The 12,720-nt window shown below is 52.8% G+C and overlaps 1 protein-coding gene across 1 annotated transcript in view; it reads left to right on the top strand.

Moving 5' to 3' along the window:
• The window catches only part of katnal2 (katanin p60 subunit A-like 2), a 42,505-nt gene that overhangs the window by 26,518 nt on the left and 3,267 nt on the right, over window positions 1–12,720 (top strand). The window contains exon 14 of the mRNA XM_065007699.1: window positions 12,293–12,455. Within this exon, the coding sequence (XP_064863771.1) occupies window positions 12,293–12,455 (163 nt within the window). The remainder of the gene's footprint in view (window positions 1–12,292; window positions 12,456–12,720) is intronic.

Raw genomic sequence — 12,720 nt, forward strand, 5'->3', positions numbered from 1 at the left:
CAAATAGACACGTGACAAGGTTAATTCGTCTACAACAGCAACACGTGCTATACAACTACGCTAAACTTGCCACAGCTTTGAAATTACAATTCAGTGGTTCTGCGACTCGCAAACACGATAGCTCACTGGCTAACACAGTCAAACAAGCTCGGAACGAACATCCACAAGCTTACTATCATAGGCTTTGTTCAGTTTACTTTGGCCTACTCACTGAAACAGGCATGGAAGACTGGTTACCTTTTAAACAAATGTTCCTGTCGAACATGTATCCTATCCTACCTTCATTACCTACTTGGGCCCTGCCCCACACGTTGGCTTGCCTATCTTACAACTCAGAGAGCTTGCAAGCACAGCTTTTGAGGCATCAAAAGTTCACAACGCTAAGAGCCCTGACCAATCGGTTTTGAAGTGTGACCAGGAGCACTCACTCCAGTTAGAGGGTGCATTATCAGGTATTGGAGCGTTGAGAGATGACGCACAACAACAGTTTCTACCACGAAACCATGATTCCAATAACCTCGTTCGAAATATCTGTAAAGTACGTCTCCATCAACATGACTACCGCTACAATCAACCTGTTCGCTACGTTCCTGCACCCAACCCACACAATGTGTCAGAGCACAAGGGTAACAAAGGGTTGAAGGATGATCAAAGCGTAGACCAATGTTCTTCAGAAGCACCATTACGGGAAGAACTGAAGCGAGAACGATTTGAGAAAAGGGTAAAAGATAAGTCACAAGGACTAGACGGGGAATTACCGGACACAGGGTCCACAGGAATTAACACCCATAGCAAGGACTAGACCGGGGAATTACCGGACACCAGGTCCGCAGGAATTAACACCCATAGCAAGGACTAGACGGGGAATTACCGGACACAGGGTCCACAGGAATTAACACCCATAGCAAGGACTAGACGGGGAATTACCGAACACCAGGTCCGCAGGAATTAACATTTGACAAAGGTTGCGAAGAAAAAGGTCAAGCGCTTCGTTAAAGCCAAGCCCACTCAAAATCGTAAAAGTCAATCTGCTTCCACTTTGAACAGAAATGGCACATCACGTCGTTGCGAACGACCACTCCACTTTGTGGGGAATATGTCCACTAACCATGAATCTAAATGGCCATACCTGGAAACAATCCTGGAGGACTGCTTAACTTGTCATGCGCTAATTGATTCGGGTGTGACAATATCACTCATCTCTCAAACATTGTTTGATGATCTCAAAAGGGCTTTGACGCCAACTAAACGTTGGTTAAAAGTGTAACGATGCGACACTACACTTCGAAGGGTCACTCAGACTACCTCGTCTCTCACATTGAGAGTCATGCTGAAACTACACTTCAAGGACGTATCTCTCGTTCACCCTGTGTATGTTACCAGCCTCGAAACTGTAACCCTGCTACTTGGCGCAGACTTGATGGATCGGTTACTCCCATTTGATGGATTGGAAAACTAACCAGGTATGGTCACAGGCCACCGTGCCTTCTCCACCGACCACACTGTCTTCCCCTGACGCTAGCTGCAACGCAGTCATTCACGAGGCGTATCTGTCGAAAGCACCCCTTGGGAAAAAGACGTTTAGAAACCTCTTGGGGCAGAATCCGATCCAAGGAGATATTACGATATCTCGACACATTCCAGCCAACTTTTCATGATTTCGAGCCAGCTGTCTCTGTGAATGAGCAATTTCCCTCCTCCTTGCAGTCATGCAATACAGTAGTTGATGTGAAATCCTCTTGCCCTTCGGACACTTCCGCAAGCACTGCAGCCGTATCAACAAGAAAACATTGATGCGCAGAGTATACTCTGTTTCCGATGATACACCTTCCGCTTTGTTGGGGACTGTCACCCCTTACAATGACACTAATGGTGTCATTCCAGCAACTGACCCGATGACTCCCACTGGTGAAACACTTTGCGATATCACAGACCGATATCCTCGTCTCAGTTCGCAGGTACTGAAGAGGTTGCCACACGCGGACACGGTGGTGACTGACAGGCCTCTACAGCCACTGAGGGTATTGAAGCACAAACACCAGGAGATTTGGTTAAAAGGTTACAGCCATTCTCATAACACGGACGCTGACAACTCGTACATAGGGTCCGAGCTTTTCGTTTGCGCCTCGGACACCAACACCACCCTCTGGTGGGGGGGGGGGGGGGATAGTAGCCCAGACCCATGATGAGCCTCATCGAGGCCGGTGGGCCGCCAGAGCATACGAGGCCGCCAGAGCATAAATTAAATCTAGTTGTAAACTCCCCTGTGAGAACAGTGAGGAGCAGACAGGCCCCTAGACGAGGATTATTTTAGAGAACATCTAAGATAGTACTGAGGTGTACCACACTGGTCGTAAAGGAAGTCCAGTGGACTTGTCCACCTCCAAAACAAATGGCAACAATAATCATTCCCTGCCATGTGTAGTTTCAACTACAATACAACTAGTAAAATGCTCCAATCATGTGTTCCTGTAGTATAATATTTCAGAATAAATTAGTAGGATAACTGGTCCCCTGTAGTACCAGTACCAATACCAGCGACAGTCAGTCCAGCTACAATCAGTAAGAAGGTTAGAGACCTAACCAATCAAATGACCCTTGACAATAGCGACATAGGAGTCACTCAGAGTGCAACACGTGGAAGGGAATCTCCAGTGCACTCTTCCAATGGTTAACACACACACTAATAAATAGAATCCTTCATTCAGGAGGAAAAGTATTAGAATCATTAACCACGATCACACCACGTACGACTGGTCCAATACTTAAAGAGTACTTCCGTCGTGAGGTTAGCTCCTCCGTGGATAACATAGCTATGAAAGAGACTTCATACCTATCAGCACTACAATAGTGGAAGACAGTGACTTGTAGTAAAAACTAATACAGACTTCCTCGACACCAATTCTGACTGACCTCCAGGCATTGACCTGAAAATTACCTGACTACATCAGACTCATTCTGAACAAGTTGTAATCTGCCAGGATACTTGGTTTTCTTCCTTTGACATGCGCGCTTGTGTAAGCATAAACACACATGCACAACAGAACATCCAATTTGGATTTATGCTAGGATCACTTAATGGTCCAAGCAAAATGCCAACCTTAGTAAAGTTGAACATTTACTTCTTGGCCTTTGACTCTACAGCTACAGCACTCACCAGTTTTCTTCCCAGAAGTCCATAGGTCATCCCTGTAGACTGCCAAAACTAGTGCCTTACAGCTGTTGACTTATCATATAGTTATCAACTTAGGTTAGTGCCTAAGCAACACACCAAGTAGGAAAACCCCAGATATGGCATTAGAGACTATGCCATGCTAGTCATTTTGCCAGAACATTGGACGTATATAGAGTATAGTCCAATTAGATGATTTTTGTGTGAGAACTATATTTTGTATATCTTTTGTTTATGCTTCCATTCCTTTTCGGTTCAGTTCCTTTGACACTTAGGAAGTGATAGAGCCATAAACAAAGTCCCCATACAACCATCACTTACTGCCACAATGCCGCTCATTGGGGAATGAATGTAATTATATATATTTCATGAGTGTGTGTGCGTTGTTAACATCTGCCTAAGGAATCTCCTGTCCATTCGGGACCCATTGCTAGGGTCCCCAGTCCGAGGTCGGCGGCGAGGGTCGCCGACCTCGGACTGGGGACCCTAGCAATGGGTCCCGAATGGACAGGAGATTCCGGCAGCGCCTGACAGGCGGGAGACTCCGGCTGTGCCGGACAGACGAGCCGCTCCGGACAGACGGGCCACCCCGGCGGCTCCGGACAGACGGGCCACCCCGGCGGCTCCGGACAGACGGGCCACCCCGGCGGCTCCGGACAGACGGGCCACCCCGGCGGCTCCCTGACAGACGGGCCACCCCGGCGGCTCCCTGACAGACGGGCCACCCCGGCGGCTCCGGACAGACGGGCGACCCCGGACAGACGGGCGACCCCGGCGGCTCCGGACAGACGGGCGACCCCGGCGGCTCCGGACAGATGGGCCACCCCGGCGGCTCTGGACAGATGGGCCACCCCGGCGGCTCCGGACAGATGGGCCACCCCGGCGGCTCCGGACAGATGGGCCACCCCGGCGGCTCCGGACAGATGGGCGACCCCGGCGGTTCCGGACAGACGGGTGACTCTGGCAACACTAGACAGGCGGGAGCACCTGTAGGGAGGAGATGGAGAGACAGCCTGGTGCGGGGGGCTACCACCGGAGGGCTGGTGTGTGGAGGCGGCACCGGATAGACCGGACCGTGGAGGCGCACTGCAGGTCTCGAGCACCGCATCTGGCTGAATGCTCCCCGTAGCCAGGCCAGTGCGGCGAGGTGGAATAGCCCACACTTGGCTGTGCTGGCGAACCGGGGACACCATGCGTAGGGCTGAGCCCAGGGTCCTTCTCCTTTCAAAATCTCCTCCCATGTCCAGGAGTCTTGAGATTTCGGCCGCTGCTGCTGCCCGTACCCAAGCTACTTGGTACTTTGGTGGTGGGTGTTTCTGTAACGGCGGTATTCCTCCTCCGACGACGAGGAGGAGTAGTAGTAAGGATCGGAGAACCAATGCGCAGCGTGGTACGTGTTCATGCTCTTTATTAAAACAAACGAACACTGAAACAAAACAATAAAGGACACGTGAAATAACCAACCGAAACAGTTCCGTGTGGAACACACAGACACAGAAAATAAACACCCACCAAACACAGGTGGAAAAAGGCTACCTAAGTATGATTCCCAATCAGAGACAACTAACGACACCTGCCTCTGATTGAGAACCATACCAGGCCAAACGCTAAACACAACATAAAAAACGGAACATCGACAAACCACCCAAATCACACCCTGACCATACTAAAACAAAGACAAATCAAAGGAACTAAGGTCGGTTAAACTCTTAGACTATCGATACCGACAGAATAAGAACAAGTCTTTGATATTAATTACTAGTCTGCAGCTAGGAATTCGGTATCATTGAACGCGAAGAATGACAACTGCCGAAACAACCATTCTGTAACGAAACGAATGAATGTCACTCTGAACTATCCACTATTTCTACAAAAGAAATGAACTTTTCACCAGCGATTAAGACGACACACTGAGTGTAAATATATATATTGATTGCAATTGTTCCCGAATGAGTGAGCGTTCAATGTGCAAAGGATTAGCATTTCAATTGTTATAATTATCACTTTGTAGTGACTTCTTAGTCGACTCCCACTTCTCCTCTGTCTAACAAGCCGCCATGCCGGGTCAGCCCACTAGGGGCACATTCTCCACTTCTCCTCTGTCTAACAAGGTGCCATGCCGGTTCAGCCCACTAGGGGCACATTCTCCACTTCTCCTCTGTCTAACAAGCCGCCATGCCGGTTCAGCCCACTAGGGGCACATTCTCCACTTCTCCTCTGTCTAACAAGCCGGTTCAGCCCACTAGGGGCACATTCTCCACTTCTCCTCTGTCTAACAAGCCGGTTCAGCCCACTAGGGCACATTCTCCACTTCTCCTCTGTCTAACAAGCCGGTTCAGCCCACTAGGGGCACATTCTCCACTTCTCCTCTGTCTAACAAGCCGGTTCAGCCCACTAGGGCACATTCTCCATTCAGTACCTCCAGGCTCTGATCAGGCCCTACACCCAAACAAGGGCACTGCGTTCATCCACCTCTGGCCTGCTCGCCTCCCTACCACTGAGGAAGTACAGTTCCCGCTCAGCCCAGTCAAAACTGTTCGCTGCTCTGGCCCCCCAATGGTGGAACAAACTCCCCCACGACGCCAGGACAGCGGAGTCAATCACCACCTTCCGGAGACACCTGAAACCCCACCTCTTTAAGGAATACCTAGGATAGGATAAAGTAATCCTTCTCACCCCACCCCCCCCCTCCCCCTTAAAAGACTTAGATGCACTATTGTAAAGTGGCTGTTCCACTGGATGTCATAAGGTGAATGCACCAATTTGTAAGTCGCTCTGGATAAGAGCGTCTGCTAAATGACTTAAATGTAAATGTAATGTAAATGTATAACTAATTACAGAGAATCTTTGATAAAAAAAACTATAAGTCTTCAGTTAAAGACACGACACTCGTAAGTCCTGGCGTTTGTCCTGGCATCCTCTAACCTACTCTGGTAAGTCCTGGCATCCTCTAACCTACCCTGGTAAGTCCTGGCAGCCCTGGTGAGACCTGGTATTTGTCCTGGCAGCCTCTAACCTGCCCTGGTGAGAACCTGGCATTTGTCCTGGCAGCCTCTAACCTGCCCTGGTGAGACCTGGTGTTTGTCCTGGCAGGCTCTAACCTGCCCTGGTAAGACCTGGCGTTTGTCCTGGCATCCTCTAACCTGCCCTGGTAAGTCCTGGCATCCTCTAACCTGCCCTGGTAAGTCCTGGCAGCCTCTAACCTGCCCTGGTAAGTCCTGGCAGCCTCTAACCTGCCCTGGTTAGACCTGGCTTATGTCCTTGCAGCCTCTAACCTGCCCTGGTAAGACCTGGCGTATGTCCTGGCAGCCTCTAACCTGCCCTGGTAAGGCCTGGTGTATGTCCTGGCAGCCTCTAATCTGCCCTGGTAAGTCCTGGCGTATGTCCTGGCAGCCTCTAACCTGCCCTGGTAAGTCCTGGCGTATGTCCTGGCAGCCTCTAACCTGCCCTGGTAAGGCCTGGCAGCCTCTAACCTGCCCTGGTAAGTCCTGGCAGCCTCTAACCTGCCCTGGTAAGGCCTGGCAGCCTCTAACCTGCCCTGGTAAGGCCTGGCAGCCTCTAACCTGCCCTGGTAAGGCATGGCAGCCTCTAACCTGCCCTGGTAAGACCTGGCGTATGTCCTGGCAGCCTCTAACCTGCCCTGGTAAGACCTGGCGTATGTCCTGGCAGCCTCTAACCTGCCCTGGTAAGGCCTGGCAGCCTCTAATCTGCCCTGGTAAGTCCTGGCAGCCTCTAACCTGCCCTGGTAAGTCCTGGCAGCCTCTAACCTGCCCTGGTATGTCCTGGCAGCCTCTAACCTGCCCTGGTAAGTCCTGGCAGCCTCTAACCTGCCCTGGTATGTCCTGGCAGCCTCTAACCTGCCCTGGTAAGACCTGGCAGCCTCTAACCTGCCCTGGTATGTCCTGGCAGCCTCTAACCTGCCCTGGTAAGTCCTGGCAGTCTCTAACCTGCCCTGGTATGTCCTGGCAGCCTCTAACCTGCCCTGGTATGTCCTGGCAGCCTCTAACCTGCCCTGGTAAGGCCTGGCAGCCTCTAACCTGCCCTGGTATGTCCTGGCAGCCTCTAACCTGCCCTGGTAAGGCCTGGCAGCCTCTAACCTGCCCTGGTATGTCCTGGCAGCCTCTAACCTGCCCTGGTATGTCCTGGCAGCCTCTAACCTGCCCTGGTAAGGCCTGGCAGCCTCTAACCTGCCCTGGTAAGTCCTGGCAGCCTCTAACCTGCCCTGGTAAGGCCTGGCAGCCTCTAACCTGCCCTGGTAAGGCCTGGCAGCCTCTAACCTGCCCTGGTAAGGCATGGCAGCCTCTAACCTGCCCTGGTAAGACCTGGCGTATGTCCTGGCAGCCTCTAACCTGCCCTGGTAAGACCTGGTGTATGTCCTGGCAGCCTCCAACCTGCCCTGGTAAGGCCTGGCAGCCTCTAACCTGTCCTGGTAAGACCTGGCAGTCTCTAACCTGCCCTGGTAAGTCCTGGCAGCATCTAACCTGCCCTGGTAAGGACTGGCAGCCTCTAACCTGCCCTGGTAAGGCCTGGCAGCCTCTAACCTGCCCTGGTAAGGCCTGGCAGCCTCTAACCTGCCCTGGTAAGGCCTGGCATCCTCTAACCTGCCCTGGTAAGGCCTGGCATCCTCTAACCTGCCCTGGTAAGGCCTGGCAGCCTCTAACCTGCCCTGGTAAGGCCTGGCAGCCTCTAACCTGCCCTGGTAAGACCTGGCATATGTCCTGGCAGCCTCTAACCTGCCCTGGTAAGACCTGGCGTATGTCCTGGCAGCCTCTAACCTGCCCTGGTAAGACCTGGTGTATGTCCTGGCAGCCTCTAACCTGCCCTGGTAAGGCCTGGCAGCCTCTAACCTGCCCTGGTAAGGCCTGGCAGCCTCTAACCTGCCCTGGTAAGGCCTGGCAGCCTCTAACCTGCCCTGGTAAGGCCTGGCAGCCTCTAACCTGCCCTGGTAAGGCCTGGCATCCTCTAACCTGCCCTGGTAAGGCCTGGCAGCCTCTAACCTGCCCTGGTAAGGCCTGGCAGCCTCTAACCTGCCCTGGTAAGATCTGGCATATGTCCTGGCAGCCTCTAACCTGCCCTGGTAAGACCTGGCGTATGTCCTGGCAGCCTCTAACCTGCCCTGGTAAGGCCTGGCAGCCTCTAACCTGCCCTGGTAAGACCTGGCAGCCTCTAACCTGCCCTGGTAAGACCTGGCAGCCTCTAACCTGCCCTGGTAAGTCCTGGCATCCTCTAACCTGCCCTGGTAAGTCTTGGCAGCCTCTAACCTGCCCTGGTAAGTCCTGGCAGCCTCTAACCTGCCCTGGTATGTCCTGGCATCCTCTAACCTGCCCTGGTAAGACCTGGCAGCCTCTAACCTGCCCTGGTAAGGCCTGGCAGCCTCTAACCTGCCCTGGTAAGTCCTGGCAGCCTCTAACCTGCCCTGGTAAGTCCTGGCAGCCTCTAACCTGCCCTGGTAAGTCCTGGCAGCCTCTAACCTGCCCTGGTAAGTCCTGGCAGCCTCTAACCTGCCCTGGTAAGTCCTGGCAGCATCTAACCTGCCCTGGTAAGTCCTGGCAGCCTCTAACCTGCCCTGGTAAGGCCTGGCAGCCTCTAACCTGCCCTGGTAAGACCTGGCATCCTCTAACCTGCCCTGGTAAGGCCTGGCAGCCTCTAACCTGCCCTGGTAAGGCCTGGCAGCCTCTAACCTGCCCTGGTAAGGCCTGGCATCCTCTAACCTGCCCTGGTAAGGCCTGGCAGCCTCTAACCTGCCCTGGTAAGGCCTGGCAGCCTCTAACCTGCCCTGGTAAGACCTGGCATATGTCCTGGCAGCCTCTAACCTGCCCTGGTAAGACCTGGCGTATGTCCTGGCAGCCTCTAACTTGCCCTGGTAAGACCTGGTGTATGTCCTGGCAGCCTCTAACCTGCCCTGGTAAGGCCTGGCAGCCTCTAACCTGCCCTGGTAAGGCCTGGCAGCCTCTAACCTGCCCTGGTAAGGCCTGGCAGCCTCTAACCTGCCCTGGTAAGGCCTGGCATCCTCTAACCTGCCCTGGTAAGGCCTGGCAGCCTCTAACCTGCCCTGGTAAGGCCTGGCAGCCTCTAACCTGCCCTGGTAAGACCTGGCATATGTCCTGGCAGCCTCTAACCTGCCCTGGTAAGACCTGGTGTATGTCCTGGCAGCCTCTAACCTGCCCTGGTAAGTCCTGGCAGCCTCTAACCTGCCCTGGTAAGTCTTGGCAGCCTCTAACCTGCCCTGGTAAGTCCTGGCAGCCTCTAACCTGCCCTGGTATGTCCTGGCAGCCTCTAACCTGCCCTGGTAAGACCTGGCAGCCTCTAACCTGCCCTGGTAAGGCCTGGCAGCCTCTAACCTGCCCTGGTAAGTCCTGGCAGCCTCTAACCTGCCCTGGTAAGTCCTGGCAGCCTCTAACCTGCCCTGGTAAGACCTGGCAGCCTCTAACCTGCCCTGGTAAGTCCTGGCAGCCTCTAACCTGCCCTTGTAAGGCCTGGCAGCCTCTAACCTGCCCTGGTAAGGCCTGGCAGCCTCTAACCTGCCCTGGTAAGTCCTGGCAGCCTCTAACCTGCCCTGGTAAGTCCTGGCAGCCTCTAACCTGCCCTGGTAAGTCCTGGCAGCCTCTAACCTGCCCTGGTAAGTCCTGGCAGCCTCTAACCTGCCCTGGTAAGTCCTGGCAGCCTCTAACCTGCCCTGGTAAGGCCTGGCAGCCTCTAACCTGCCCTGGTATGTCCTGGCAGCCTCTAACCTGCCCTGGTAAGTCCTGGCAGCCTCTAACCTGCCCTGGTAAGTCCTGGCAGTCTCTAACCTGCCCTGGTAAGTCCTGGCAGTCTCTAACCTGCCCTGGTAAGGCCTGGCAGCCTCTAACCTGCCCTTGTAAGGCCTGGCAGCCTCTAACCTGCCCTGGTAAGGCCTGGCAGCCTCTAACCTGCCCTGGTAAGGCCTGGCAGCCTCTAACCTGCCCTGGTTAGTCCTGGCAGCCTCTAACCTGCCCTGGTTAGTCCTGGCAGCCTCTAACCTGCCCTGGTAAGGCCTGGCAGCCTCTAACCTGCCCTGGTTAGTCCTGGCAGCCTCTAACCTGCCCTGGTTAGTCCTGGCAGCCTCTAACCTGCCCTGGTTAGTCCTGGCAGCCTCTAACCTGCCCTGGTTAGTCCTGGCAGCCTCTAACCTGCCCTGGTAAGCTCAGAAGAAGTGGAACCGTATTTATCAAGCTGCTCAGGGTGTTGATCTAGGAGCAGGTAGAGATGTAGTCAGGGTTCAACACCTACAGGGTCAGGAGGGTTACAGGTATGTGTTGATCTAGGAGCAGGTAGAGATATAGTCAGGGTTCAACACCTACAGGGTCAGGAGGGTTACAGGTATGTGTTGATCTAGGAGCAGGTAGAGATGTAGTCAGGGTTCAACACCTACAGGGTCAGGAGGGTTACAGGTATGTGTTGATCTAGGAGCAGGTAGAGATATAGTCAGGGTTCAACACCTACAGGGTCAGGAGGGTTACAGGTATGTGTTGATCTAGGAGCAGGTAGAGATATAGTCAGGGTTCAACACCTACAGGGTCAGGAGGGTTACAGGTATGACAGGTGGTCTAGGAGCAGGTAGAGATATAGTCAGGGTTCAACACCTACAGGGTCAGGAGGGTTACAGGTATGACAGGTGGTCTAGGAGCAGGTAGAGATATAGTCAGGGTTCAACACCTACAGGGTCAGAGGTATGTGTTGATCTAGGAGCAGGTAGAGATATAGTCAGGGTTCAACACCTACAGGGTCAGGAGGGTTACAGGTATGTGTTGATCTAGGAGCAGGTAGAGATATAGTCAGGGTTCAACACCTACAGGGTCAGGAGGGTTACAGGTATGACAGGTGGTCTAGGAGCAGGTAGAGATATAGTCAGGGTTCAACACCTACAGGGTCAGGAGGGTTACAGGTATGTGTTGATCTAGGAGCAGGTAGAGATATAGTCAGGGTTCAACACCTACAGGGTCAGGAGGGTTACAGGTATGTGTTGATCTAGGAGCAGGTAGAGATATAGTCAGGGTTCAACACCTACAGGGTCAGGAGGGTTACAGGTATGACAGGTGGTCTAGGAGCAGGTAGAGATATAGTCAGGGTTCAACACCTACAGGGTCAGGAGGGTTACAGGTATGTGTTGATCTAGGAGCAGGTAGAGATATAGTCAGGGTTCAACACCTACAGGGTCTGGAGGGTTACAGGTATGTGTTGATCTAGGAGCAGGTAGAGATATAGTCAGGGTTCAACACCTACAGGGTCAGGAGGGTTACAGGTATGACAGGTGGTCTAGGAGCAGGTAGAGATATAGTCAGGGTTCAACACCTACAGGGTCAGGAGGGTTACAGGTATGACAGGTGGTCTAGGAGCAGGTAGAGATATAGTCAGGGTTCAACACCTACAGGGTCAGGAGGGTTACAGGTATGTGTTGATCTAGGAGCAGGTAGAGATATAGTCAGGGTTCAACACCTACAGGGTCAGGAGGGTTACAGGTATGTGTTGATCTAGGAGCAGGTAGAGATATAGTCAGGGTTCAACACCTACAGGGTCAGGAGGGTTACAGGTATGTGTTGATCTAGGAGCAGGTAGAGATATAGTCAGGGTTCAACACCTACAGGGTCAGGAGGGTTACAGGTATGACAGGTGGTCTAGGAGCAGGTAGAGATATAGTCAGGGTTCAACACCTACAGGGTCAGGAGGGTTACAGGTATGACAGGTGGTCTAGGAGCAGGTAGAGATATAGTCAGGGTTCAACACCTACAGGGTCAGGAGGGTTACAGGTATGACAGGTGGTCTAGGAGCAGGTAGAGATGTAGTCAGGGTTCAACACCTACAGGGTCAGGAGGGTTACAGGTATGTGTTGATCTAGGAGCAGGTAGAGATGTAGTCAGGGTTCAACACCTACAGGGTCAGGAGGGTTACAGGTATGACAGGTGGTCTAGGAGCAGGTAGAGATATAGTCAGGGTTCAACACCTACAGGGTCAGGAGGGTTACAGGTATGACAGGTGGTCTAGGAGCAGGTAGAGATGTAGTCAGGGTTCAACACCTACAGGGTCAGGAGGGTTACAGGTATGACAGGTGGTCTCGGTAACAGAAGAGGTTTCTCCCTATGTCTCTCTTCGTCTTCTCAGGGAGCTGGATCATGCCATGCTGAGACGTCTGGAGAAAAGGATTCTGGTTGGCCTTCCCTCTGGCAATGCCCGACAGGCCATGGTCTCTCATTGGCTGCCTCCACTCAGCTGCACTGGAGGGGTGGAGCTACGCACCGAGCTGGCCTATGAGATGATTGCACAGGTATGGGGGAGGAACAGTGGGATCTCACATCTCTGGTGACCAAAAGATTGACTACTAAAAAGCTGTTCTTGCCATAATATGGACTTAGCTTGTTTGGTAAAAGACCATCTTCTGTACACCACCCCTACCTTGTCACAACACCACTGATTGGCTCAAACGCATTAAGAACTTCTAACAAGGCACACCTGTTAATTGAAATTTTATAGTAGTTAAGTAATAGATGTTTTCTTGTATCATAGTAAGTTAGCTAGTTGTAGTAGTAATA

The sequence above is a fragment of the Oncorhynchus nerka genome, linkage group LG22 (genome assembly GCF_034236695.1).
Source record: "Oncorhynchus nerka isolate Pitt River linkage group LG22, Oner_Uvic_2.0, whole genome shotgun sequence".
Lineage (NCBI taxonomy): Eukaryota > Metazoa > Chordata > Actinopteri > Salmoniformes > Salmonidae > Oncorhynchus > Oncorhynchus nerka.